General features: G+C 48.6%; 1 protein-coding gene across 1 annotated transcript; it reads left to right on the forward strand.

Moving 5' to 3' along the window:
* The first annotated feature begins 416 nt into the window (after nucleotides 1–416).
* On the forward strand, nucleotides 417–16,407 carry PHETA1 (PH domain containing endocytic trafficking adaptor 1). Its single transcript, XM_078595288.1, has 3 exons — nucleotides 417–562; nucleotides 8,070–8,568; nucleotides 10,255–16,407. The coding sequence occupies exons 2-3, from the start codon at nucleotides 8,094–8,096 to the stop codon at nucleotides 10,665–10,667; spliced, it is 888 nt and encodes a 295-aa protein (XP_078451414.1). The 5' UTR covers nucleotides 417–562; nucleotides 8,070–8,093; the 3' UTR covers nucleotides 10,668–16,407.
* The last annotated feature ends 11,465 nt before the right edge of the window (nucleotides 16,408–27,872 follow it).

Consider the following 27,872-nt stretch of genomic DNA (forward strand, 5'->3'; position numbering starts at 1 on the left):
GGGGGGATTGGACGGGAGTTGGTGGGTGGGGGGTTGGTGGAGGGGGGAGTTGGTGTGGGGGGGTTGAAGGGGGGTGGAGAGGGGGGGTTGGTGGGGGGGGTGGAGAGGGGGGGTTGGTGGGGGGGGTGGAGAGGGGGGGTTGGTGGGGGGGGTGGAGGGGGGAGTTGGTGTGGGGGGGTTGAAGGGGGGTTGGAGGGGGGTGGAGAGGGAGGGGTTGGTGTGGGGGGTTGGTGGAGGGGAAGTTGGTGGTGGGGGGTTGGAGGGGGGTGGAGAAGGGGGGTTGGTGGGGGGGTGGAGAGGAGGCAGTTGGTGTACGGGGTTGGTGGGGGGGTTGGTGGAGACGTGTGTAGCGCCCTCTAGTGGCTGCGAGGGTCACGTGACGAGTGGTGGGGGGGGGGATCGGGGTGGGGGGGGGGTCGCGAGCGACGGAGTTGGAGGAGACGGCATCAGGAGGCCGATCGAGGACGTGGGGTTTCTCGTTTTGTTTGTTTCGCTCAAACATCTCGCACCGACGTAGAAAACAAGGGTTCTAAAGGCGGCGCTTCCATCTCCTTCACGGCAGGTGGGTCACAACCTACAAGCCGCCGTGGTTGGGGTTTAGTAGTGGTGGTAGGGACGTGGACGAGGGCGACATCCGCTGTACGTCGCGACGCTTTGCCTGAAAGTTTCGTTGCGAGTGTTGTTGTGGTGGTGGTGCTGTTGTTGTGGCGTTGTTCTCTTGCGGTGTGGGTGGGAGGGGGGGAGGTTATCGCGCTACGCCGCGAACCACCGCCCATCCGAGTTCGATTCCTGCTCACAGCACAACGACACCGGTGACGATCGTCCGGACCCGGTCCTGGGCCTCCTCCTACTCACAGAGGTGGTGGTGATGGTGGTGGTGATGGGGCTGGTGGTGGTGATGGGGCTGGTGATGGTGATGGTGGTGATGGGGCTGGTGGTGGTAATGGGGCTGGTGGTGGTGGTGATGATGGGGCTGGTGGTGGTGATGGGGCTGGTGGTGGTGGTGGTGATGGGGCTGGTGGTGGTGATGGGGCTGGTGGTGGTGGTGGTGATGGGGCTGGTGGTGGTGATGGGGCTGGTGGTGGTGGTGGTGATGGGGCTGGTGGTGGTGGTGGTGATGGTGCTGGTGATGGTTGGTGGTGGTGATGGTTGGTGGTGGTGATGGGGCTGGTGGTGGTGATGGTGGTGGTGGTGATGGGGCTGGTGGTGGTGATGGGGCTGGTGGTGGTGATGGGGCTGGTGGTGGTGATGGTGGTGATGGTTGGTGGTGGTGATGGGGCTGGTTGGTGGTGATGGGGCTGGTGGTGGTGATGGGACTGGTGGTGGTGATGGGGCTGGTTGGTGGTGATGGGGCTGGTGGTGGTGATGGGACTGGTGGTGGTGATGGGGCTGGTGATGGTGGTGGTGATGGGGCTGGTGATGGGGCTGGTGGTGGTGATGGGGCTGGTGATGGTACTGGTGGTGGTGGTGGTGGTACTGGTGGTGGTGGTGCTGGTTGGTGGTGCTGGTTGGTGGTGCTGGTTGGTGGTGCTGGTTGGTGGTGCTGGTTGGTGGTGCTGGTTGGTGGTGCTGGTTGGTGGTGCTGGTTGGTGGTGCTGGTTGGTGGTGCTGGTTGGTGGTGCTGGTTGGTGGTGCTGGTTGGTGGTGCTGGTTGGTGGTGCTGGTTGGTGGTGCTGGTTGGTGGTGCTGGTTGGTGGTGCTGGTTGGTGGTGCTGGTTGGTGGTGCTGGTTGGTGGTGCTGGTTGGTGGTGCTGGTTGGTGGTGCTGGTTGGTGGTGCTGGTTGGTGGTGCTGGTTGGTGGTGCTGGTTGGTGGTGCTGGTTGGTGGTGCTGGTTGGTGGTGCTGGTTGGTGGTGCTGGTTGGTGGTGCTGGTTGGTGGTGCTGGTTGGTGGTGCTGGTTGGTGGTGCTGGTTGGTGGTGCTGGTTGGTGGTGCTGGTTGGTGGTGCTGGTTGGTGGTGCTGGTTGGTGGTGCTGGTTGGTGGTGCTGGTTGGTGGTGCTGGTTGGTGGTGCTGGTTGGTGGTGCTGGTTGGTGGTGCTGGTTGGTGGTGCTGGTTGGTGGTGCTGGTTGGTGGTGCTGGTTGGTGGGGAGCGGTGGCTGCGGCTACCATTCCCGCTCAGGGCCAGCACCAGTGGGCGATTATCCAAATCGTTCCTGGGCCCTCCCCTAGGTCGACTCGGACTCAAATGAGTACCTGGGTGTTGTGGATGGTGGCTACCCACTCGCCCTTTGTGTACCGTCCTATTTAGATATGTGTTACTCGCTAACAGCACTTGCCCTAACAGTCCGTTAAGGTCACAATGGGTGGGGTGGGATCTTTGTTCTTTGTTTTCATTCGGTGGTCAAGTTTACATTCGATAAAAAATTTTTATCAATCAAGTTGTTTACTTTTGGGGGGGGGAGAGTGGTGGGGGGGGCGGAAAAGTCGATCGGGAGGAGATTTTGACGGCAAAAAATGTCGTGGATTTGCCCTCCAACACCACCGGCGTTGCTGCTGCTGCTGTGACCAGTAACGAATTTCCACGTTCTGTTTACGTAACAAACCTTACTAATTGGCTGTGTCGGGTGGGTGGTGGTGGGGTTTAACGACACGCATTTACACGATCTAACCGAAAAAAGAACCTCCTCCCCAACCCACCCAGTATTATGGATGATATTGGTCTTGAAAGCCTTTAACTTCGGTGTTTGAACGGTCGAGGGGGTTGGGATGGGTGGTGGTTGTTGCGAAGCGTGGCCACAAGTTTGAATGAGACGGAGTAAGGAGACGGAGGAGGTGGTGAAGGTTGAGGAAGGGTGGCAGAGACACCTGAAATCGACTTTCAGGTGCCCGTGTATCACGGTCCGGGTAAGTTGCCAAAGTTATTAAAGCCGCCGGGGTCGTCTGTAGTCAACGTGTCGCCGCCGATTGTGGGAACGGGGGCGAGAAAAAACATGCGATTCGCGTACATTCACGGCCTTGGCTACACACAAGGATGTATCTACACACACAATCTTGTGTAAGTCGCATACAATCGTATACCAATACACCCCCACCGCTTTATAGCCGTTTAAATGGATGTTGGGACAAGAGTTGTTAGCGAGTAGCAACTATCTTCTTGGTTCTTTCGGTAAAGTCACGTAGAAGGGAAATAATAAAATAATAATAAAACATAATAAAATAATAAAAATAAAACATAATAAAAGATAACTTTATATAGTTTTATTTTTATTATTTTATTATTTCCCTTCTACGTGACTTTACCGAAAGAACCAAGAAGATGAATCCCTGCAGTCACGAAAGCTTTAAATCGAAAGAGTAGCAACTAATTATGATTTGAAGCTTTCGTGACTGCAGGAATCCATACTCATTGGATCTTTCGATAAAGTCACGTGGGTAGAAAATTAATAGGTGACGACGTTGCAGCAGTTTTTTCTTGCTGCGGTTGTCCCACCTGATGACGATTGCTTGTGTTGCGATCGAAACGTCGTGATCTATTAATTTTCTACCTACGTGACTTTACCGAAATATCCAAAAAGTATGAGTAGCAACTATTTAAGGCCGCCGCCACTGCCAAACGAAGGCGGCCACATTTGTCAAACCGGTGGGCGTTGTTAGAGTATTATGCTGCACGCTGCCACCACGCAACTCGTTTTAAGGCCGAGCCGACCTAGGGGGGAGGCGCAGTGCGGGATTATCCTAGGAGCAAAGTAGCATATGCTACGGACCCCGCACTTTCAAGGGCTCCGGTTCAGTGATTCTGCACTTGCTCTATCACTACAGTACTATGATGGCTTCAACTTTTATGAACGACTGGGTGTTTAAGGTTAGCGATTTGTCGTATTATCTGGCTGTATAGCAAATGAAAAAAATACAATTCACCATGCAAGTTAAACATGTTTTTTAAAATATATTTGGGTGTGTTTTTAATTTATTTATGGCCCCTTTATAACATTTGCTACACGCACTCGCTTAATCCGCGGCCCTTGGGGATGCCCCCAGGGACCGGTTCTGACAGCCGGGTGGGTCCCTGCTGTTGGTCCTGAAGGCGACTTAGAGTGGCCGGGTTCGCTGCGCAACCACTCATCCCTCCACTCCTCCCACCACCACCCTCCACACGTGTTCACTCGTGTGCAAGCGCTCGACTCGGACATTTAATTTATATCGGAAAAGTGGGAATGAGCAGTTGCTTTGATGTAGAATGGGCGCTGCTTTTGTTTCAACTTGTCTCAAATAGGTCGGCCCTGTTTTTGTTAATCGGTGCCCATTTCCTGAAATGATTTGTTTGCACTCATGTGCACGGGTGGCCCGGGTGAACCATGGGTGAACACGTAGTATTGTTATCTTTTATATATTTACCATATTCTAGATATTCATAATGGAATTATTTGTAAAAAAATATATAAAGACGTAGCAACAAACAGGCAATTCAACTTCACCTTTTCTGAATGTTTTTCTCTCTCCACTCAATCGGAGTTTCTGCTTGCTTAGTCCTCATTCCTTGCCTGAGCCTTGCATGTCCACCCCACATTCCTTCATATCGTGGTTTATCATTTCAAACCATCTCCTTCAAAACTTGCCTCTCAGTTCCTGGGGGGTGCTTGCCTCCCACCACATTCGTTACACTTGCCATCTGGTATTTTTTAAAATTATTATTTTCGGAGAGTTTCCGCAAAATTAATTATGCTATGGATTATACAATAATATACAGCGCTGTATCGATGAATTGATAAGACATTTTTTAAAAATCAGATTAGAGCCCCCATTGAATTGACTGTACGTTATTTTGCAAGGCGAATGTTTTGGGTAGAGCTCAAGAGCAGCGTGCTACGAGTGAACCGATCGAGGTCATCAAAACGGGGAATGAAGAAAAACGGAGCGCCAATGATACAACAACAACAAAAATGACACATTTTGTATTTAAAAGTTTCCCACTAAATATTGATTTTCAGGAACAAGAAAGGCCTGTGTTTGATTCCCGACTCTGGTACATTCCTGTCTGGAGCGAGCGCCGTTCTCCCCTCTCCTCCATGGCTTTCCTCTGGGTGTTCTCAGTTTTTATAGGAAAGAAAAACACAATGTCACTGGTATTGGCCAAATATCAGAATGATCAACAAATACCTGCAAACTTCTCCAGTTGGGATTACACATTGCAACATTTTCCATGACTACGTTTTGCATGGCTATATTTTTTCCCGCTATAAATGTCCAAACCGTGGGCCGTTTTGTTGAGCTATCATTTGTGGCCAGGTCGCTTCTGGAAAATAAGTGAATACCCCAGTGGGGTTTGCCTGGAAAGATGGGGATGGTTTCGTTTCATTTGTATGTGTTTGGGTTATTTGTTTACCTTTCCTGTACTCTTTGGTTTTTTCGGTAAAGTCACGTAGGTAAAAAATAAAATAAATGAAAAACAACAAAATTAAATCACGACGTTTCGGAAGGAACACAAGTATCCGTCATCAGGTGTGACTGCTCCAGCAAAATTACTGTAGCGTCACACCTGATGACGGATGCTTGTGTTGCTTCCGAAACGTCGTGATTTAATTTTGTTGTTTTTTATTTATTTTATACCTACGTGACTTTACCGAAAAAACCAAAGACTATGAATCCTTGCAGTCACGAAAACTTCAAATCTAGAATACCTTTCTTGTACTTGGCACTACTCTCACGTTTTTGTATTGTTGTGACGTTCTCACCCGCTCCTACTGGATGTCTGTGAACAAGAGCTTTATAGCTGATCGGATTCCTCCAGAATAAATAAACATTCAGATTCAGATGAGTGTGAGAACTTGGCAGGACTCTCCTGAAAGAGAGCCTTGATATTCAGCGAGACTTCCTTGGGTAAACAAGTATAATACAAATAATGATAAAGGATGTCACTATTTTAAGGGCATGGCTTACATTATAAGGGTCGGTAAGGCAAATGCTCAGAATGCACCCAATCTTGTCTTGGCGAATCTCGGAAGCTATGCAGAGGTGAGTCTAGTTAGTATTTGGTTGGGTAAACAACAGGGCTTGCCAGGTATTGCAGGCATGGCGCTGCTAGATGTAGGCCAGGAGATGCCGAGTGAGTGTCACCTCCTCGTGTGGTGGGTTTTCTCTGGGGTTCCCTGGCTTCCACATGAAGCCAAATACTCATGAATGGAATTGACCAAACATCCCAGTGCAGAAGAATAGGCTTTACCCTTGCTGGCAACAACGCAGGTGTTAAGGTGTTCAAACACGAAATGGACACTTATATATTGCAAGCCATCCATTGACAGCCTTCTCTATGGCTCTTGATAAGATAGTTACATTCTGAAGACAGGGCGCAACAGTAATTACTTTAAATGAGGTCAACCCAGACGTAGAAGCACTTCTTCAATCTACTGATTAGTACCCAAATGTGAGGCTTAAAAATAAAGCCGTCCCTCAAGTCATCGCTACAATCGCTTACATAATAACAACACTCATAATTGCTTTACAAGTCAGGGCACTACGCTTGGTAGGGAACGTCATTGTTCGCGTTCCAACCCATCCTGAAAATCATGCTCGGAGGACACGTTTTAACATTTGTTAAATAATGCTCAGTGGAACTACATGAAACACCACTTCTGACAATGAACACTTGTTTGCTTCTCATGGGTTCTTAAAGCCACTCCTCAGGAATGCAAAAACAGACAATGTGGATCTGTGCTTGTTGGGAGGAAGATTGTTCTGGCAGGATAAGTGAAACCCGGGCGTCGTATTATTCCCGTTCTCAAACACTCTGACTGTTCGCTGGTCACTTACTTAGCCGGCTTACGTAATATAGAATCCATTTTATGGTTTACATTTTCACTTTAAAGTTTTCCATGTTCCTGTCCGTAATTTTTAATTCTCACGTGGTCAAACCTGATGAAGGTAACCTTTAGTGATGATAATACCTATTAATGCAAATTAAATTCCACTTTTTGTTCCCCTGGCACTCGAAGGCTTCTATCCCACAGGCGACTTTGCAACAAACATATGTTCACGCCTCTTGACTTAAATGCCTCTCTTTATGGACCTGCACGATGTTACTCACTCGCCAAAAGTCAGGGACTTGGGAGTCCATCATTGATTTTTAAATCACCACTTGAGACGAAAAAAAATTATTCATCTTTACAATTGCTCAATTGCTACATATTTGTAAATTTTCAGTTGTAATTTGTATATTTCCTCTTTTTAAAAAAGATTTTATTTATTAAAATGCCAGTTTTATCCTCACAGTTTTTGTATATGGGGCCATCCATTTAGTACGTACGCAAAAATCTGTCAAAACTTGACCCCTCCACCCCCCTCCCTGTACGCACGCGTACTCTTTACATCCCCTCCTGCATACGTACGCTTGACGCATGCCCCGAATGCTATAGAACGGCCGATATTTAGTCCACGCAGAAACGATCAAGGATTATTAATATTAACGTGTTTAAGCAAACAGATAGTCCACGGCCGGACTATCTAACTAATTTGAAGGCCAAAGTAGACATTATTATCGAGGCTTCACCCCCCCCCCCCCCCCGTTTCCTGTGCGTACATTTACAGTCGACCCCCCATACGCAAGCGTACGCATTTGGATTAACCCCCCCCTCCCCCCTCCATGCGTACATACTAAATGGATGGCCCCATATTTGTATTCTTGTAAAGTGTAGTGGGACAACTTTTTCTAAAGGTTTCAATAACGCATGGCTGCGTTGAATTGAATCCTCAACTCCGTGAGAAATCATTCCGAGCCTGCAGCACACGCATTCACTTAAATGTAAATATTTTTGCAAATATTTTTTTCTCTTCTCGAAATAGGAATGTCAACGAGGAAGTAAATCATACCACAGCGGCCACTGTGTGGGTTTGCAATGAATGTCAACGACCCAGGCACGGCAAAAGAGAAAAAACATTTTTTTTTGCAAATAAAAAGGAGCAGGTTTGTACAATTTGACTCAAAAACACAAACTCCCGGCTCGCAGGTCCCGTTATCGGCAGCCTTGTACATGACCGAGTGGAAAAAAAATTGCTCCAAAGAACCAGGACAAACAAACCGATGAAACCGTCGTGACAAAGCGGGGACGTGACCGCCCCCCTGTTATTGCCGCAGAATTTCGAACCGCCGTCCGGGGGGATGAAGCTCAACAAGCGGTGCCTGACGTACTACGCCAACTGCGACTCGCCCGTCGACCGCCAGGGCTACCTGCGCAAGAAGGGCGAAGTCCACACGTCCTACCAGCGCCGCTGGTTCGTGCTCAAGGGCAACCTGCTCTTCTACTTCGAGGCGCAAGGCGACCGCGAGCCGCTGGGCGTCGTGGTGCTCGAGGGCTGCATGGTCGAGCTGTGCGATGCCGCCTCCACGGACTACGCCTTCGCGCTGCGCTTCGAGGGCGCCGGCTCGCGCACCTACACGCTGGCGGCGGGCGACCAAGACGAGCTGAAGGCGTGGGTGCGCGCGCTCACCACCGCCAACCACGGCTACATGCGCACGCTGGCATCCGAGCTGGAGCAGCAGTACCTGCTGCTCGTGGGGCTTGAGGGGGCCGACCCCGCGTTGCTCGAGGATCAGGGGCCGGCGGTGAAGCTGGAGAGAACCAGGAAGGTCAACGGTGAGTGGCGGCAGCTGCGGCAGCAACGGGTTTCTGTTGTTGTGTCAAGATCGTCGGTTTAGTCCCACCGCTGCCACCGTCAGTGGCTTTTACACGTCAAGTGCCGGTGCCCACAGGATTCTTATTATTCGTGACGGTGATTCCTTACGGGGCACGGGAGCTGTGGGTTAAAAGTGTGCGCACAAAGAGCTTTAAGACATGCACTGTGTGCTCTACCCTGCCACCTGCCTCGCCTAGGATCCTCTACCCAGGATTCTGGCTTAAGGTGGTTGGTGATGGCTTTAGTAGAGCACCGGGCCAGCACCACTGAAATTGTGGGTTCGAAGCCAGGCAAGCGCCTGTTATTAAAGCGAATTCTCTGCCCAGTCACCGATGACTGCACAAAAGAACATCTCGACAACATTTTTTTTTTTTACCAGATGGAACCCGATTCCAACTCTGGATCATTACAGATTCTCATATTGAGCAACAGTCTTTGCAGCGCATAAAATTGCGTGCTTTTAGCGTGGATGAGTGGCCCATTGAAATTACTTTGAAAGTCGTTCTGTGACATCATCTATCTGGGGCTGTTCTGCGACACGTGGTCGTGGTTCACCGCAAGAGGTCCGAATTGTAACGTAGTCGCCTCGATGTCACGAGAACACACGATGTCACGAGACCAATTGTGGCAGAGAACTAAAAAAAGAGGCAACTAACTTCAATTCCAAAATGCCATTTTTCACCGTTTCCAGGGATGTTGAGGCGACACTTCAGTTTTGTGTCCAAACTAATAGTGGAGGCTTATTTAAAAATTTGGCAGATTGTCAGCGTTGCGAAAGCCCCTTGTGGTCCGATTGCTTTTCATTTGCGTCACAGGGCCGTTAGTTTTGGCATACTAAACATGATTATTTTAGTATTTAAGCTCGAGTGTTTATCGTGTTACCCTTGAAACTATCGTATAGCACTCCAGATCAAAGTTGGCCTTCACAAAACCACTGCCACTTACATTTTTCTAGGCACGATTTAATTTCCCACTGTCTGGCTTCAGCAAGGTCAGACAGACTCCGCCGGTGCGAGCGTGGTCCTTCTGATTTTTGGCAGGGCCACTTTCGTTCTATATTTTGTCACAACTGGGGCCAAATTTCCTAGCACAGTGCATCTCGTCGGCAAGAAAAAACGGCCTCTTGAGTCACGTGGCGACGGCACACGTTTTGTGTGTGTTTTAATGCTTTCCAGCGAAGGCATTAATGCATTAAAAATATTAATGCATTAGCTCTGTCCATCTGCCTGTAGCATGGCGGGGTGGGGGGGGTGCGGTGGGGGAAGGGGTTCATGATAACTCTTGTAAAGATGATGGAATAGAAATTTGATTTTTGTTTTTAAAAAAAAAACCTGTGTTTAAATATAGAAGCCTCTTCGGCCAAGGTGATGACATCACAGACCGTGTGCGCACGTTGTTACATGCACCATAGTCTTACTATGTCATGTGTCGCACGCCAAGTGTATTTTGGCACAGGTAAATACCGTTTTGGGAAACAAATAATAATTTCAGATGGGGACCAGGTGACATCTTGTCATCTCGCTGTGCACCTTCAAACGTGACGTGACTGTCACGAAGTAAATACGTCCGAGAACAAACGCATGCCGGAATGTGGCTACAGAATCCACACATCAGCGTGATTTTTCTTCCTTGTTCAACCCCACCAGGGCCACTGAAGGGCAGGTACAGCAGCGTGCCATGGGACGCTGACGCCGCCAACGCGCGACCTCGGGCCTCCACGGAGGCGCCGCACCCCCCCGCGATGCACACGCCCCGCCGGTCGCATACGGTGAAGGCCCCCTGCAGCAGCAACGACACTTCATCGCGTCCCCTGCAGTTGCCCCCCTCGCCGAGCCTGCTCCCGTCTGCCTCGTGCAACAACCTCAGGAACGGTTTGCTGCCGATCGGCTCCGCTGCGGGCGGCGGCGAGGACGCCGATTCGTCGGGCCCCGAGGCCCAGCCAAATTTCCTGCAGCTTCACCGGCAGTACGGCGCCGCCGTATGCCAACTCAGGGAGCAGTGGAAGCACAGCCTCGCCAGCGACGCTCGGGTCGGCGGCCCGCCACCGCCGACTCAGTGATCGCGAAAGCCTCGAAGAATCGTGAGCATCGATTGCGCGCGCGCGCACTAAACTCTCAAGGAGCTCGCCGCAGTGGGGAGTCACGCAGCGCACTGCTCGGCACCGATAGCCTCTGTCCCTCCATCTTCACATCAGTGGACCGTGAACGACCACGTGAAGATTGCCCGCCGTCTCTTTTTATTCTTAATTTTTGTTGTTAAATGTGGCGGCTGTCCGGGTGAGCTGTAATCATTTGTTTTTATGTCACTGTAACGGTATCCGAATTTGGCCAGGGACTTCCTTGGATACAAGTTAAGAATAGAATGTGCGCCTGTGTCCCTGCGCTGTTGAAATCCCAGAGCCTTTCTAGTACGAGGGTATTAAGTTTGTGCCCAAATAAACGATGGCACTTTATCCGGGCGTGGGTGCGAACCCCCCCCCCCCCCCCTCTAGCACAGGGGGTTTAACTGTCGCGTTGCAGTGCGGTCCCTTTGGGTCTGCGGTGCCAGTGCTGTTTTTGGCTGAGAATGAATCACGATCCCCCCCCTCTAGCGTTTAAAACTGTTGCTTGCCCTCGGAGATAGCTCTGTGACGTCCGCTTCCATGAGCCCCGATGTCAGACACGAATAATTGCACTGTTTGACGAGAGGCGAGAACACGCGTACTTGGCTCTCACGATGCGATGACGACAGCACAATTGATATAACATTTTGGTGGAAACGAGATTGCCCTGAAGGCTCACTGGTTGTTCTACTTGCTATCTACAAGAGGGCCCTAATGAGCACCCAGTAAGAATCGTGTATCGTTTCAATACAATAGGAGTAATTAATAATTTGATATAGATGTACGGGACGATGCATTTATATTATAATGGTGAATGCATATGGTAATAAAAAACAACAACACATTAGTCAATAACATTGTGGCCTTAAAAGGAAAAAAAAATATCTATAATAGGCGGCGTTTTGGGCAATAGCTCTTCTTTATAGCACAAGAAGGGGCATTTCCAGAAATGTCACGTGTATTTTTCCTTTTTAAGTCCACAGTGTTATTGACGAATATGAGTTTTGTTGTTGTTATTTGTGCTTGAGTGCCTCTGCCAACGCATTAGCAGCATCGCCAAATAATTTGTTCAATAACTCACCGGGAGCAATCCCACCGCCTTGACTTTTAATGCTTTTATTCCCACAAACGAAGCCTTAAAATGCATGTCCCCGAATAATGTGTTTCATTGGATATCACCAAAGAAACTAGTCCAGTCTCGCCATCGTCAGCTGTGTTTCCAACATTGTACAGTGATACCTCGGTTCACGAACGCTTCTGTTCACGAACAACTCGGTTCACGAACAGAAAAGTTCATAAAAATATGCTCCGGTTCACGAACTCCGCTTCGGGTCACGAACAGGAGCCGCGGCCATTTTTATGCTAATTCCAGGCTGTCACGTGGTCGTGACTTCCTGTAGGAAGATCGTGGAGAGAAGAAGAGACGCAGGAAGAAGTACTGTGAGTACTGTGAGTACTGTGAAGACACTTTCAGTGACTTTTTGCTTTTTGGTGTGCTTTTTAGCACATACAGTACTGTACTGTACTACTGTACTGTACAATACTGTACTTACTGTATTGTACAGTTCACCCGTTTGAGTGCTTACTGAAGTCATCTCAAGCAAGGTTAGTGTTCTCTCTTTATACATTACTATACTGTACAGCACTAATGTGTATTGTAATTTGTTTCATATTTTTGTGCTTCAAAAACCAAAAAAAAAGGTCAGAACGGATTAACCGGATTTACATTGAACCCTGTGGGGAAATGTGCCTCGGTTCACGACCAATTCGGTTCACGACCAGAGTCAGTTCACGAATTAAGTTCGCGAACCGAGGTATCACTGTATTTTTAACTGCCAAGCATATCCTTTCCAGCAGTTTTCTCAAATGTTTTGCACAATATAAGAAAAAAGATTTCTTACACAAAACTAGTGCTACGTTTGGCATATTTATCGTTAAACAATAATTTGCAATAATTTTAATGTGTTTCCAAAATGAATTGCATGCTTGGGACACATTTCAATATTTACTCCTCGCACAATTATTTGCAGGAACACAGCTGATGTTAATTCCACAGCGAGAGTGGCAGATACATAAGCGTGACTGGATTTTCCATTTGCTCGGTCACACCATAGTGACCTTATTTCAGTTCATCTTCTCAAGGAAACACCTGAGAATCGACCGATGTGAACCGAGCGTGGCACGTCACAAGCGAGAGGCGAGTTTGTGATTTTTGCTACGACGCCAGTGTGCTGCGAAACCTCCCTTGGTAAATGTTAACTTGGCAGGGTCTTCGCTTTCACGCCCTTCGTCGTAACAGCACTTTGGATTCACCCATTTTGGTCTTCAATATGTTTTATCATCGTTTTCCAATCTCTAAGTCCCCATGACAAGACTTTCTGAGCTGCGTTAATGGTTATGCAATGACAAATTGTGTTTGAAGCGATGATAATGCACTGCACTTGCCTGATGATTGCTAAACAATTGCTCCCTGTGCCACCGGGAGCACCGATTGAAATAAACCGATGTCTTGTTTGCGTGTGCATTTGAATATCACGTGACGCATCCTTGATTTGAATCGGTGCTCTGTACGTTACGTGAGAGACATGCCTAGCAATCGTTCGGCACGTGCAGCGTGCAACCAACTTGCATGTGAAACGAACGTAAGATTGGCAAATACGGAGTGGAAAACCGTAATGGGTCATGAGGACAGAAGTTTGGGAAAACTCATGTAGATGAACGTTTGGAGTTGGGAGTCGAGGACAATTAATTCAGGTTCTGCTTGAACGTAACAAAGGAGGTATCTGCAGGGATTCATCTTCTTGGTTCTTTCGGTAAAGTCACGTAGAATGGAAGCAATAAAAATAATAAAAAATAAAACCTAATAAAATAATTCAGACGCTGTCTCCCCGACAGACCTGGTCTTCACCTGATGACGGCTGCTTGCGTTGTGGCCGAAACGTCGTGAGAATTATTTTATTATGTTTTATTTTTTATTATATTTATTGTTTCCACTCTACGTGACTTTACCGAAAGAACCAAGAAGAAAAAGGAGGTATCGCCCGACGTTGCGGGTAGGTACGGATTCGACCACGAGTCTTATGGGAGAGACGACACAAGGGAGTCGAACTTGCTTCCTCTCAGGTACGAGCTGGGGGGAGCTGCATTCAGTGCTGTCTAGAATACGGTTGCAAGTAGTGAATGCAGTCCCTGTATCACACGAATGCACAGAGGCGCTCCTAGTTTTTTTTTTCTTCCCATGGGGATTGCCCAGGGTAGGCGATGTAAATAAAGGGCCGAAACTCATTGTCAATCCGCTGCTGAAGAGGGAGGTCTTCCCACGCCATGTTGATCATCAGGGTTGTTTGGTCACACGTCACCGTGCTGGTCATTTCCATTATAAATGGAGGTATAACACTTGCTGAATTACATTTTTAAAGGCGCGTGCGGTGTACCGCATATGAACTCATTGGAAGTGCGGACGCACGTCTTAGAGTCTATAAGGTGTGTTGGAGAAAGTTGTGGAGGTTCATGTACAATTGAATGGACACTACATTTCTGTTTACATTGTCTTGGGGTATTCAGTGAAAGTGCATTCACGCACGTGGCAGAGAAACTGGAGAATGAGCTGAAGGTAAACATTTTGTTTGGTATTTTAATGCCTCCATGTCGCTGCATTGTTATTGTTTGTTTACTAGACAAACCTTACCAATTGGCTTTGTCAAGTGGTGGCGGGTATAACGGCACATTTATATTTACGCGATCTAACAGAAAAAACTGATGGTTATTGACAGACGTCTAAAATGCCTCATCCAACCAGTTTTGACAACTCCACGTGTGTGTGTGCGTGCGTGTGTGACATTTTCTTTATTTGCGTTTGTGATGGGGTGATGTAAAAATTGTGTATTGCACTACAACTCTGGCTGTCCGGCTTCGAGATAACTGGATGCTTGCACGTGACGTTGGTACATGGCGTCTGAACCTGCCTCGGTCGGGCCTGACCTTGCGAGTCTCAGAATGTTATCGCGAGAGCCTTGTGCAGGTTTATGACCTCGACAAAGTACTCCCGTGTGCATGAAGCTGCCAGCGTGAACGGCTTTGTGTGCGGTGCCGACCTCCGTAGGTGTTCGCTGACAGCACTTGCCCCAAACGTGGGTTTTGCACACCGAATGAGGTATATTATTGTGTATGTTGCAAAGCACATGCCCAGGGGCTGGCATGTTTAAATACTCCTTGTGCCTGCTCGGTTTAATTTGCGTGAACAATTTCAGAGGAAACTCGTTTCTCAGTTTCATTCACAATGCCGAACACAGGCCCGAACGATTCGTCAATTGAACATGGAATTTCACGCTCTCACAACGGACGCGTTGACTGGTGCGTGTAAAAATAGTTCGTGCAAACTTTAGCAAATTGTATGCAAATGAAGATGGCAGAACATACAAAGTGGATGATGTAAAATAGACAGGAAGGACTCAATTGGAACCCCAGAATTCTTCCAGGGGGGAAGTGATGAATTATTACACTTCTGCAAGGATGTGTATTTTTAGAATGAAACTTCCCACAGGTTATGAATGCCTTAAAAGTGATGTTCCTATATCAGCAATATCTTTGCAGGTGCTTCGCCTGATGGCCTCAATGGTCAGGGTTGGTTTTTATTATTGGCTGGGGTTTGCAAGCCGGAAATGCAAATAGCGTCTCGCGTTTTCATTACTTTAGATCAAATTATTGCCGTGTTTAATAATGTAATCTTTTTTTAGTGTAGCGTGCGCGTGTTTGTGTGTTTAATGATGTACGGTTGTGTGTCATCTTGAATTTCGCACGCTTTTCTTTCTGCTGTTGTGTAACCGCTGTACAACGGCATGTTCAGGGTACGTGTCCCCCTCCACACCGCTGGCTCGTACAAACACGTAGCTCGCAATATACGCGCATGGTCCTTTGTTAATCCGCTGTTGGATGATGACCTCCCCAACGCCTTGCGGGTCACAGGGATAATTTGACCACACTTAAATTAAACGTTTTTAATTTTACCAGGTAAGGCCTCACTAATCGACGTAGCTTTTTTTCCGAAGCGACGTGGCCACATATGATAACTCGACGAAGTGGCCTATCATGTGGACATTTATAAGTCGGGGGGGGGGGGAAACTGGAGGACCCGGAGGACAAATCCACGCGACCGCGGGGAGAACGTGCAAACTCCAAATATTCGGGCGTCAGAGTCGGAATCGAACACACGACCTCCTGCATACCAGGCGAGGAAGTTAACATCGTGCCAACGGTGGTGCCCACTGACGAGATCGCGCTGTCAAAATACACACAGTCGTGGTGTTGGTGATGAGTATCAACAGTCTAAAAGCAGGGGTGCGTTGTGCTGTGAAACACAAGTTGTGTTTGTTAATATGGACAGAAGAAATCTGTAATCCCGTTATTCGCCAGACTCGGGGTCCATTATAATTACACTATAAGCATCATTACAATGACGTGAAATTAATTCATAATGGAATGACACAATTACGATCGTAATTGATCTTAGATCTGGCCTTTTTAACTGCGTGTAATGTTGCCGAGTTCAGTTGTATGTCAGTGCTGCGAGCGTTGTGTTTGGTAAAAAAAAAACATTCGTATTTGTGACTGAAACTTCAAATGAGCAAATTGTCATTGGTGTCATCGGATGCTCACTCGTCACTTTTTCATTTTTAATTAAAAAAAGAGATGACTTGTGTGTGTGTGCGCTTGTCAACGCTTACATTCTCCCATTACCTTGTTGGCGCGTTTCAGAATTGGAACCGAACATGAGGTTAACTGCGGCTCCATTGACCCACGGGCGTTTGTGGGGCCCTTGTGCCCCCCCCCACTCACACACTTTCATTGCACAATTCACTCAGAACCCGCGTTTGTGGGAGCTAAACCGACAAAAAGGTGCAGTGTTCGCGCGCATTAAATAGCAGGTTACGGGTACCATGTAGTGAGCTAACGTGTGTACAAGCACTGGCCTCGACGGGGCCTGGTTTCATGGCTGTTTCTCAGCTTCTGCCTCCCGTGTCCACATTTTTTTTTAATAGCCGGGGTGCGGCATGGGTGGGCGGGGAGGGGAGATGGATCTCGTGACACCAGCATGTGCCGAGGGCATGCGTTCTTCCCTTCCTCTCAAAACCACTCGCTTCCTGTTGTTTGAATTTTACTGAACGTATCTCCCCCCACCCACCCACCTACCCCCCACCCCCAATCATAACATTACCGCCACATTGACCGCGCTTTCATATCTCATAATGGAGATACCGGCTGCCGTTGACACTGCGATGCAGTAGCGCACGGCAGCCCCCACGATGGGGACTTCTCCCAGCTTGTCTGTGCTGTCGATTCCCTTGGTCCCATGTTTCAAGTTCAGGATAAACCAACCCTCCCTTTGATTTCTCTGCCTATGACCGTGGCCCGCCTCTTAGCTGTCAAATAGTGCCCACTGTTTCCGTGCACACAAGTTCTCGATATGTTGCGTTCGGATTCTATTTGAATCGGTTACTTGAGTGGCATGGAACAAGTAATGGAATAGATGAGGATGCCGATTGGTGAGATGTTTCGCCATGTGCTGCAGCAAGTGCCGTGATGGAAAGCAACACAAATATAATAATGTTTCGTAAACGACTCTGTCAAACTAAATTTCGATCTAAATTTTAACAAAGATGTTTTTTTTTTAAAGGGCTTCATGTTGCAGTTATGTTTCCCGAGTGTTTGCTGTTTTAATCTGAATGTACAACATCACTCGCGTCTGTGTGCACTCGCGTTCCAGTCTTTGATTCGTGTCTGATCTGCGTTGACACTGCGGTGTATTCATTTGGTAAATAACATAATATGTTGATGACACTTAAAAAAACAACTAAACTTTCAGCACGGAACACTGATGTGTTGGATGCACATTTTAAACTTTTTATTTTACCATGTAAAGCCCACTGAGCCGTGCAGATATTTTTCAGAAGCGACTTGGCCACAAATGATGGCTCGACGAAGTGGCCCATCGTCACGTGGGAATTTATAGCAGCCAAATACTCTGAACGCGTGATGTCGATTCTAAATGTAGAGGGAAAAACCGGAGGACCCGGAGAAAATTCCACGCGACCACGGGGAGAGCACGCAAACTCAAAACATGCATGGGGTCGGGATCGAACCCACAACCTCCTGTATAGCAGGAGACGTAGTGAACACCACGCTGCGTAACCAGAATGTATGTAGTTTTGAGAATGTTGGGTCACACTGATTATAGTTTGGGTGAAATCTCACTTGAGTCGACTGCAATCCATTCGGGGCAACTCTGGGTTGGTGTCGATGTGAGTGGAGAGTTTACCGTGTACAGTAGTGGCACCACCTTCATGGTGAAGGAATGAAAATGTCACCATGACGAGTTGCAGCACCCCGATGGTCATGGGTTATAATGTCGAATTAAACAAACACGATTATTAAACCGGATTGTCAAGCGTAGCAGGTTAGTCATATCAACCCCGATTCCCTATTGATGTCACAACAATCGGACAAAATGTTGTTGATTCGTGTTTAATACTCTTGAGCTTTGGAACATTTAGGTTTCATTTCTAAAGAACACTCATGACAGGGAATTCTGCTGTGGATAGAGAGAGCTATTGCCACTTATCTCAGGTCCATATTTTAACGAATTGTCAGATTCGAAGAGGCTTTTTTGGCCTCCATATTCACAATTTCATCTCGGTGCCACACTCGATTTTTTTTTCTGTACATTTAGATTCATATTTTGGTGCGATCGGATCAAATTAACAGGCATTGAATCCCCCTTTCTCGACAAGACGGCAATGATGATGATGATGCACCAGCGAGTGATGACTGGATTCAGATGGGGGGGGGGGAGATAAGTTAAGTTTTGTGACTTGTACACCGAAAACGTTATCTTATGGATTACATTTATCTCCGCAGAATCGTGACAGATGCCGCTACCTCCGCGCAATTTAATTTGCGAACAGTCTTCAATCTTCCACATTGTCGTGGCAACAATAAATAAGCGTCGGGAGTGACGAAGCCCACGTTTTAATTACCGAGCAGGCAGCATCTGCCGCTAATATCCATCTCGGGGGCCGTCCGCCCTCTGCACGGCGTTCTTTGAGTAAATTGTGTCTCGTTCCTTGGGTAAATTGTGCCTCAACATCGGCATCATCATCATCGTCGTCGTCTGCCATGATCATTCTACTGCTGCATGAATGCATCAATGGGTCGTTGCCGTCTCGAGCGATCCTGCAATTCACAAACGAAGCGGCTGAATCGCTCCTTAAACATCGTTCCTTAAACATCGTTCATCGTCCTTTCGAACGACTCATGCTCATCTCAACCCAACTTGCTGCTGTTCTGTCTGACAACACCTGGGCTACAAGGGACATACACGAAGCATGCCAAGGTTTGAACCCATCGGCGGAAGATAACGTCTCATCTGTAGATGGTTTAAAGCCCTCACGTTATACAATTACTAATTGCATTTCAGCACGGAACATCGCTGTGTTGGATATATGTTAAACGAATTTGTTTTACCAAGCGAGGCCCACTGAGCTATACAGCTCATCAGAATCGACCTGGCCCCATCACAAATGATAGCTCAACGAAGTGGCTTATCATCTTGTGAACATACTCTTAAACGCTTCGTGTTGATTCTAAATGTGGACGGAAACCCCAGAGGACCCGGAGAGAAAAATCCGCACGACCACGGGCAGAACACGCAAACTCCAAACATGCAGCAGGTGTCAGGATTGGGATTAAACCCACGACCTCCTGCATACCAGGCGAGGTAGCGAACATCTTGCCACCTTGACGCATCTCCCAGAAGTCGTCGTTGGTCAATCCACGCCATGGGTGGAAAAAACCCGATTTTTCCAGCGGCAGACATCGGGTTTTTTCTTTAATACAATTAAACCCGATTTTGTGGAATTAAAACCTGGTTCAATGAATACGAAACTCTGATCCAAGGCTTAGGCTGCTTCCTCGTCGGTGCTGCTATCGTACTCGGGGGGCCGTCGGGCACGGGGTTGTCGTAGAATGCGGCGGGCAGGTTGGTCTTGATGGACACGAGCTTCTCCCCAATCGTGGGCGCCAGTGAGTTCCTTGGCTTGGCATGGATGAAGCCCATCGTTGAGAAGTGCGGTTCTGCAATTAGAACCAATTAAACCGGATTTCTCCCAATCTCAGATGATCGGGTTTAATATAAAAAGACAATTAAACCCGATTGTAAAAAAAACCCGACTGTGCCACCCTTGATCCACGCTATGATCCACCAACAGCCCTGTCGAGTGACCTTGTCTGAAGAGCGGAGGGGTTGGGGCGCGTACAAAGAACTACATTTGGTCGACGACACAATCATAAACTTTCATCAAATGTTCGACGTGGCGAGGGCAGAGTGAGCAACGTCGTGCACTCTGCTCTGGATCTGTCTGCGTGGATGAGGATGGTAGGCATCGCAGCCTTTGGTACCGGTGTTAACAATTGCACCAATTATTTTTTTGATTTATAAAAATTTAGGAGTGGGGGGCTCAGCCTTCAGCGCCATGCAGCCCCCCCTCCCCCCCCCCCACTTCTACGGGCCCGCCAGATTGATATGCGTCCTTGATTTAAAAGCCAGGTTAGAATTAATTCAAATGTGACATCTATCAAACTATTAGTACACGTTATTTCTGTGTGCTTTTAACAACCCACTTCCTTGCTGAAATAGATTGTATTTATTTTCATATCAAAGGATTATTTTTTATAATATCATAAAGGAATGGGCTTACACTGGATACAGTAATAGATTCATGTGATTTAACCAGGTTCTCGAGATCCCAATGTTCGGGTTAATTGCCGGCAGAGAGAATGCACGAGTGGGGGAGCCGTGGTTCGATGTTCGGACTTCCACTCGGGCGTGAACCCCACGGAGATTCACCCGTCTCAGGCTCACTGAAGCCACGTTGATGTCCCGCGTTCAGCCAAGTGGGGGAGCAGTGGCGCAGCGCTTGAGCGCACGAGTTCGTTCCCCGTCCACAGCAACGTCAGATCAGTCGCGAGCGAAACCCCCAACAAACGCAGCGACTAAAGCGGTGGAAGAAAAAAACAAAACCGACCAATTCATCGCCACGACCGCACGTGGAAGCCCTCGTCCAGCAGCCGATTGACAAATGTACGGGCCTCTACGAAAACCTTCAGGATGGAGAGTGGACAATTGACCCACGTGGTGGAGGCTGCAGGGCCCCGTGTCTCCGCCAGGTGGCAGAGTGACTCCGCGCGTGAAACTCTCCTCCCTCCGTCCCACGACCGAGGTCGTTTTATGGAAATATCGGATGAATTGTATCACGCCACTTGTTACAAACGTTGAGCAGTGCCGGATTATCCCGGAGGCAAAAGTAGCTACACATGCTACAGGCCCCGCACTTTCAAGTGCCCTGCGCTAAATGCTCTCAAGCTATAAATTCCGGTTCAGTGATTCTGCACTTGCTCTATTACTATAGTACTATACCGCCTTCAATTTGTATGAACGACTGGGTGTTTAAGGTTACCGATTTGTCGTATTATCTGACTGTATAGCAAATGAAAAAAATACAATTACTTTACTACGCAAGTTTAAATTTTGTGTTTTAATATTTATGTGTTTTTTTATATTTAGGGCTCCTTCATTACATATGCTACAGGACCCGCAACTAACTTAATCCGGCACTGACGTCGAGCCAAACGTTCCTCCACTGCCGGACGAAGGCCTCACCCACGCCGCGTCGGTCGTGGTCGGCGTTTGTCCGTGTCCTCGCCACGCTCGTTCGTGTGGATATTTGCTGGTTTATTCCAGGATGTTTCTGTTGCGCAGTCGTCGCTTTGGGATGTTCTGTGTTCATATTTTAAATGAAACTTGAAACTTGATTTGGCGAGCAACTAATTTCCAGTTCAGAGTTGAGACGTGGCCAAAATATTCCAACTCAATTGCGGCCGGGTAATTACTGGAGATTCTGTAATTCCCGCGAAATTAACGCAGCTCAGAAAGTTTGAAATAAACCCGAATAGTGTCGTGGCATTAGTTAAACTAGTTATTTAATATCTGAAGTAACGAGCATACTAGTACCGTACACTGTAGATTACTAGACGAGTCATTTCATTACACCGGTTACACACATTGATAATGGGATTGAGTGGCGACCCATTCCACTGCACTACGAACACATCAAACGAGCCCCCCCCCTCAAACCAACTGCCACTGACCAGCGTGGTGAAGTATTATCGATTAACCCCCCCCCCCCGTGACCGACACAGCATGAGGATGGCAGTGGCTAGACAAAGCGGCTCGTGTAAACAACAATAACAATAATAATCACGTGGAATATATTTCCAAAAACGGAACAAAATATGTGTAAATACTGTGTAATGTTTCGAAGCGAGGAATGCATTTCAGTGTGCGTAAAAAAATATATTGTTTTTATGGCCACAGGTTTTGTGGCATTGGAGCTCATCAGAAGGCCGTAAGCCACTCCGCTCTGTGGATGCATTTCAGTGTGCGGAAGAAATAAATTGTTTTTATGGCCACAGGTTTTGTGGCATTGCAGCTCATCAGAAGGCCGTAAGCCACTCCACTCTGTGGATGCATTTCAGTGTGCGGAAGAAATAAATTGTTTTTATGGCCACAGGTTTTGTGGCATTGGAGCTCATCAGAAGGCCGTAAGCCACTCCACTCTCTGGATGCACTCGTACCATCGTGTGGTTGACATGGTGCCTGGTGCAACGAATTAAATGCCTTCCCCCAACTCCCTGGCCCAATTTTATTATTTATTATAGCGCTGCGTCTTGGGACCCTCCCCGTCCCTCCTTATAGCCCCGCGTCTAAGGCCCCCTCGGTCCCGGGCACCGTTGCAAAGAGCCCGGACGCCCGATTGCAGCGACGCATCTGCGCGGACGCAGTTACGGTCCTCGTTAACCCAGGGGAGTCCTGCCGAGTATCACGGCTCCTCAGCAGGAGGGTCCTGCTAAGTTTCAGCAGTAAATGGGGGTGTGGTGGTGGTGGTGGTGAGGGGGGGGCGATGATAGCTACGTGTTTACTGTAGTCCCAATTGATCAATTTGCGGTGTCATTTTTCAAAATCTCTAAGTTTGGATCATGAAGCGGGTACACAATGGCCTATTCTTGCGATTGACGTCAGGATATATTTAACGCCCACTGAGCAACAGGCGGCGGTGTCCAGTCGCAGCAGTACAGTATAATTAATAGACTAATAATACAGACCGCAGGAATAATCAGGGCGGCCGCTGGAGTCGAACCGCGAAGCTCTACGAACAAAAGCGGCGACACCAGCTACCGCCGGGCCGGTTTATCGACCTGAAAAGTTCCACGTTGCAGCACCCGGCCAACTTTGGCCCAGACTTTCGTTCAGTCAGGCAGTTCCTTTACATTTAATACAGGGGGTGAGAGCCCCAATGAGTTTGTAAGTCTCACTCACAAGGGAGACCTGGGGTTACAAAGGGAAATAACTAGACGAGTGTAGAATAATTTTTGAAAGCACAATGTTACATGGGTCCAACTGACTGCGGTTAAATTGCTGGCCCTCATTCAGCAGTGGATTGATCACGGCCGATGATGATGTTGGCTTATACGCGAACTGCAGAGCTATTGACAATCCCAAATACTCTATGATGGGCAGTAATTGTAAAACAATTAATTTTAAATGTGCCAAAATCACAAAACAATAGAGGCGCGCATGCATCACCACCGATCATCCCATCTGTTGGGCAAATTAAACTCACTCATCTCTCGTGGCGTTTTCGCGATTGTGCCACATGTGTATATATATACTTCTCCGCCACGTGGGGGCGAAACGTCGAACAACACGTGGTAAACCACCGGCAACACACACACACAAAAAAACCCCAGTCGAGATCGGTGCTATCTTTTTTTTTTACAAAACTCAAGAAATCTGAGATCACACCGCCGGCAAATTGGCAGCGTGCCTCTCACAAAACTGAATGTTGACGGACGAGGAATTAAACTAAGTGGGGAAAAAATAAAAACCACGCTCACCGGGGGGTTAAGCACGAGTACACTTTTCACCCTAAAAAGTTGTTGTTGTTGTTGCAGTTCGTCGTATTAAGACGTCAGCGTTTGCTCTTCGTTAACTGGGCTCGAAAGCCTCTGTGCAATTACACATTGTAAACAACAACAACAACAGAATATTTATCGCAGCCTAAGGTGCTCACGGCCAACTGGGGTCTTTATACTGCCTTGATTGGGGGGCACAGTTTACAAGCAATTCCCCCCACCCCCCCCCCCCCGCTGTAATTGGTCTATTTCGCACGTGTACTCACCATTGTGTCGTCAAAGAAAACCAAGTCGCCATTCGCCACGAAGTGACGGTGACGTCAACCACGGCGCCTGTACCAGGCTAGGTGCACTTTGAGGCTATCACGTGAAGGGTCGAAGGCTCGCTGCTGCTGGCAGGAGGAGGTCTCGGGACAGACCCAACAGGTGCCACGAGTTGGCCGACTGAGATGATCGGTAGATGCACCACCAGCTGTACCCCCTACTGTGCCAACATGCTGTATTTTATCCGCACGGCGCTCCGCTCGTTGTTGTGAGCGTCGCTCCTCTGCCCTCCGTCGTTGTTGCTGGAGGGCGACTGCCTCACACTGCCCAGCAGCAGCAGCAGCGTCCTTCACGAGCCTCCTCCTCCACAGAGACCGATCTTGACACCGCTGGTACCGGTCATCGGCAAGTCTACTCAGCTCCACATCCTCCCGTACCGCATCAGCTCCATCTCTTCTCCAGCCCGTGCCGTGCCCGTTTAGCCTCCCTCTATGCGGCCAAACAGAAGCTGCTTGGGGGCATGCGGTGGCTGGGGCATGCGGTGGCTGGGGCATGCGGTGGCTGGGGCATGCGGTGGCTGGGGCATGCGGTGGCCGGGCATGCGGTGGCTGGGGCATGCGGTGGCTGGGGCATGCGGTGGCTGGGGCATGCGGTGGCTGGGGCATGCGGTGGCCGGGCATGCGGTGGCTGGGGCATGCGGTGGCTGGGCATGCGGTGGCTGGGGCATGCGGTGGCCGGGCAAGCGGTGGCTGGGGCATGCGGTGGCTGGGCATGCGGTGGCTGGGGCATGCGGTGGCTGGGGCATGCGGTGGCCGGGCAAGCGGTGGCTGGGGCATGCGGTGGCTGGGCATGCGGTGGCTGGGGCATGCGGTGGCTGGGGCATGCGGTGGCTGGGGCATGCGGTGGCTGGGCAAGCGGTGGCCGGGCATGCAAGCTGGGCATGCGGTGGCTGGGCATGCGGTGGCTGGAGCATGCGGTGGCTGGGAATTACGGGCTACATGACCCAAACAACCCATCAAAACACACACGGACACACAGCCCCGTACAGCCTCCTGCGCAGACTGTTGGGGCCAAGTGTTCGTGCCAGCGAGTGAGAACCCACTTTAATGTTCCTTGACATACCGCACCATGCAGGTATATTCATTTGAGGCAGAGTAGATCTAGGCACGGATGAGGAGGAGGCAGGCCCAGGAACGGTTCGGATAACACCGTGGTACTGGCGCTAGGCGGCAATCGAACTCAGGCGGTGGTCGGGTTCGTAGCGGCAGTACACACACAGACACCTAATGCGCGCATATGCCATTGGTGCACTCATCACTGGGCCGTCACGGTGGCTAGGAGATGTTAACTACCTCGCCTGGTATACAGGAGGTCGTGAGTTCGATCCCGGTCCCGACCCCGACACTCCCTCCACATTTATAAATACGCGTTTAGAGTATTTGGCTGTTACTATCAATTCCCACGTGATGATGATGAGCCAATTCGTTGAGCTAAATTAGTTTATTTTTAAAGTTTATATATCCCTGTTTGCCTCTATGGGTACGGCACTCTCTATCAGTGTGTGTGTGTCCATCTCTATCATCTCTCTCTCTGTGCCTCTCTATCCTGTTTTCTGCATGCAGCGCTCTTCGTGAATTCCTCAACTCCTCGGCCTAGGGTGGTGGGAAGTCTTTGTACGAAGTTCTCACTGCCCAAAACAGGACACGTCTACTGCATACAATACACAGCACTGCACGTGATAGTGTCATTCACACGTACATACATTCATGCGACGTGACGTCCGCGTTTAATCGCTCGACTCTGCGATTGTTATTGGCAATTTATTCCGCGTGACGCAATTAGGATAACTAATTGCGCTTCGTCTGGTGGTCGTGACCTCTTAGCAGAGATGGCGGTGATGTTGCCGACGACGATGATGATGATGATGATGCTGCTGATGATGGTGTTGAATTTTCATATTCATTTTCGTGACCACAATACACGTAACCTTCGCCCCTTCCGTAAAGACAAATCAAACCACATCGTCGATTTACGCATCGTGCATGCGTACACATAACAATTGCAATTATTTTAGCCAGGAAAGCATCACCGAGTCTCGATACACTTTTATTTTCTGCCCGGGAGGAGCCTGCCACGTACGTGGTGGTGTTCGTCCGCGCGAATTTCAGTTCGTGAACGTTTGGCTTCCCACGTTCGGAATAGAACCGGACAAGGACCGGAGGACAACTCCCACGTGCACCAGAGGCCAGCACCCATAGTCCCCCCCACACAAATGGATTCAATAATCTGCAACTGTGTCGCCATCGCTTCGCTATATCACAGTCCCGCGCCTGCAACATCTGGTTTGGCCACGCGCGTGTGGTCAATTTTAGTGGTCGCGTGTGTGTGTGAGACGGGAGAGATCTCAAGAGAATAAATCTTGCTCTGGGTGGTGTGTTGCGTGCAGTTTGATGTAATGTGTGCACAGTCAACTAAACTTAAAAAAATTAAAATTTTTACCAGAAAAGAGCCCACTGAGCTATGTAGCGTTTTTTCAGATGCGACCTGGCCACAAATGATAGCCCAACGAAGCGGGCTTATCATCATCATCATCATGCGGACATTTAGATCAGCCACATTCTCTAAACGCGTCGAAATGTTGATTCTAAATGTGGAGAGAAAAACCGGGGGACCCGGGGAAAAATCCACGCGAGCACGGGGAGAGAGACGTGGTGACTCCAAATACAGAGCAGGTATCAGGGTCGGAATTGAACCCACGACATCTTGTGTACTAGGCGAGGTAGTTAACATCTCCTAGCCACCGTGGCACCACCTACACTGATACAAAACATCATAAGAGAGAAATTAACGAGAGAAGCAGACCGTAGGGATGCACATGGGATACGCCACATTGATCTAGAGCGAGAGAAAGGCAAAATAAAGATCCTCCGTATAGTTTCAGCAAACTTTTGGGGCAAGTGCTGTTCGCGAGCACCTTCTACGTGACTTTACCGAAAGAACCAAGAAGATGAATAATAGGATAGCAAACAAAAACATCTAATATCATCGAGAGGCAGGAGAATATGAAGGTTACAGTGTGGTTGGTGTTTCAGTGTCAACGGAAAGTTACTCTCCTCTCGATGATGTATCGTCGTGAATTAAGAATTGTGTCGATTTTCATTGATGGGTTGGAGGGATAACAATGGGATAAAGGAGGCTGCTGCTGCTGTTGTTGTTGCAAACGGTCAACACTCAACTTCAATTCCACTCTACCAATATGTGTGTGTGTGGGGTGTAATAATGGTCTGTGTAGCTGCACTATTGGTATGCAACTATAACAAAGGTGCAAGGCTGCTTGATTGTTGCACGCAGCCTTACGCCTCCTGTCCAGAATATTCACTCTGAACCTGCTTACAATATCGTGTGCAAGTATATACACACACGCCCAAGGACATGTGGTTGGAGATGGAACAGGATTGCTTTCATCTAATGAGTATTAAAATAAAAAAATATACGGACGCTTTTTGTTTCGGAGAGGGCGTGAAAACCAAATCATCGATGTCCCCACGTTTATCGGAGGGATCGACCAAAAACTATTGACGTCAAATGATCGATGTATCGGGAACCAAAGTATCGATGTCACCGACGTATTGACGTCTCTTGCCCATCCCTGATCCAGACAAAGACACGAGACACCCATCGATGAGACACGCATCGATGAGACACGCATCGATGGAGAGAGAGAGTGAGAATGAGAGAGGCAGCGATACAGAGATGTCGACTTTGAGTGGATAACACAGCGAGAGAGCTGAAAAGAAAGAGAGAGCGAAAGACTTTTGACTTTTAAACAACTTTTATTGCCGCCCGCAGCAAACAGCACTGGAGGCGATTTCG

The sequence above is a fragment of the Lampetra planeri genome, chromosome 6 (genome assembly GCF_965212315.1).
Source record: "Lampetra planeri chromosome 6, kcLamPlan1.2.h2, whole genome shotgun sequence".
NCBI classification, from domain to species: Eukaryota; Metazoa; Chordata; class Hyperoartia; order Petromyzontiformes; family Petromyzontidae; genus Lampetra; species Lampetra planeri.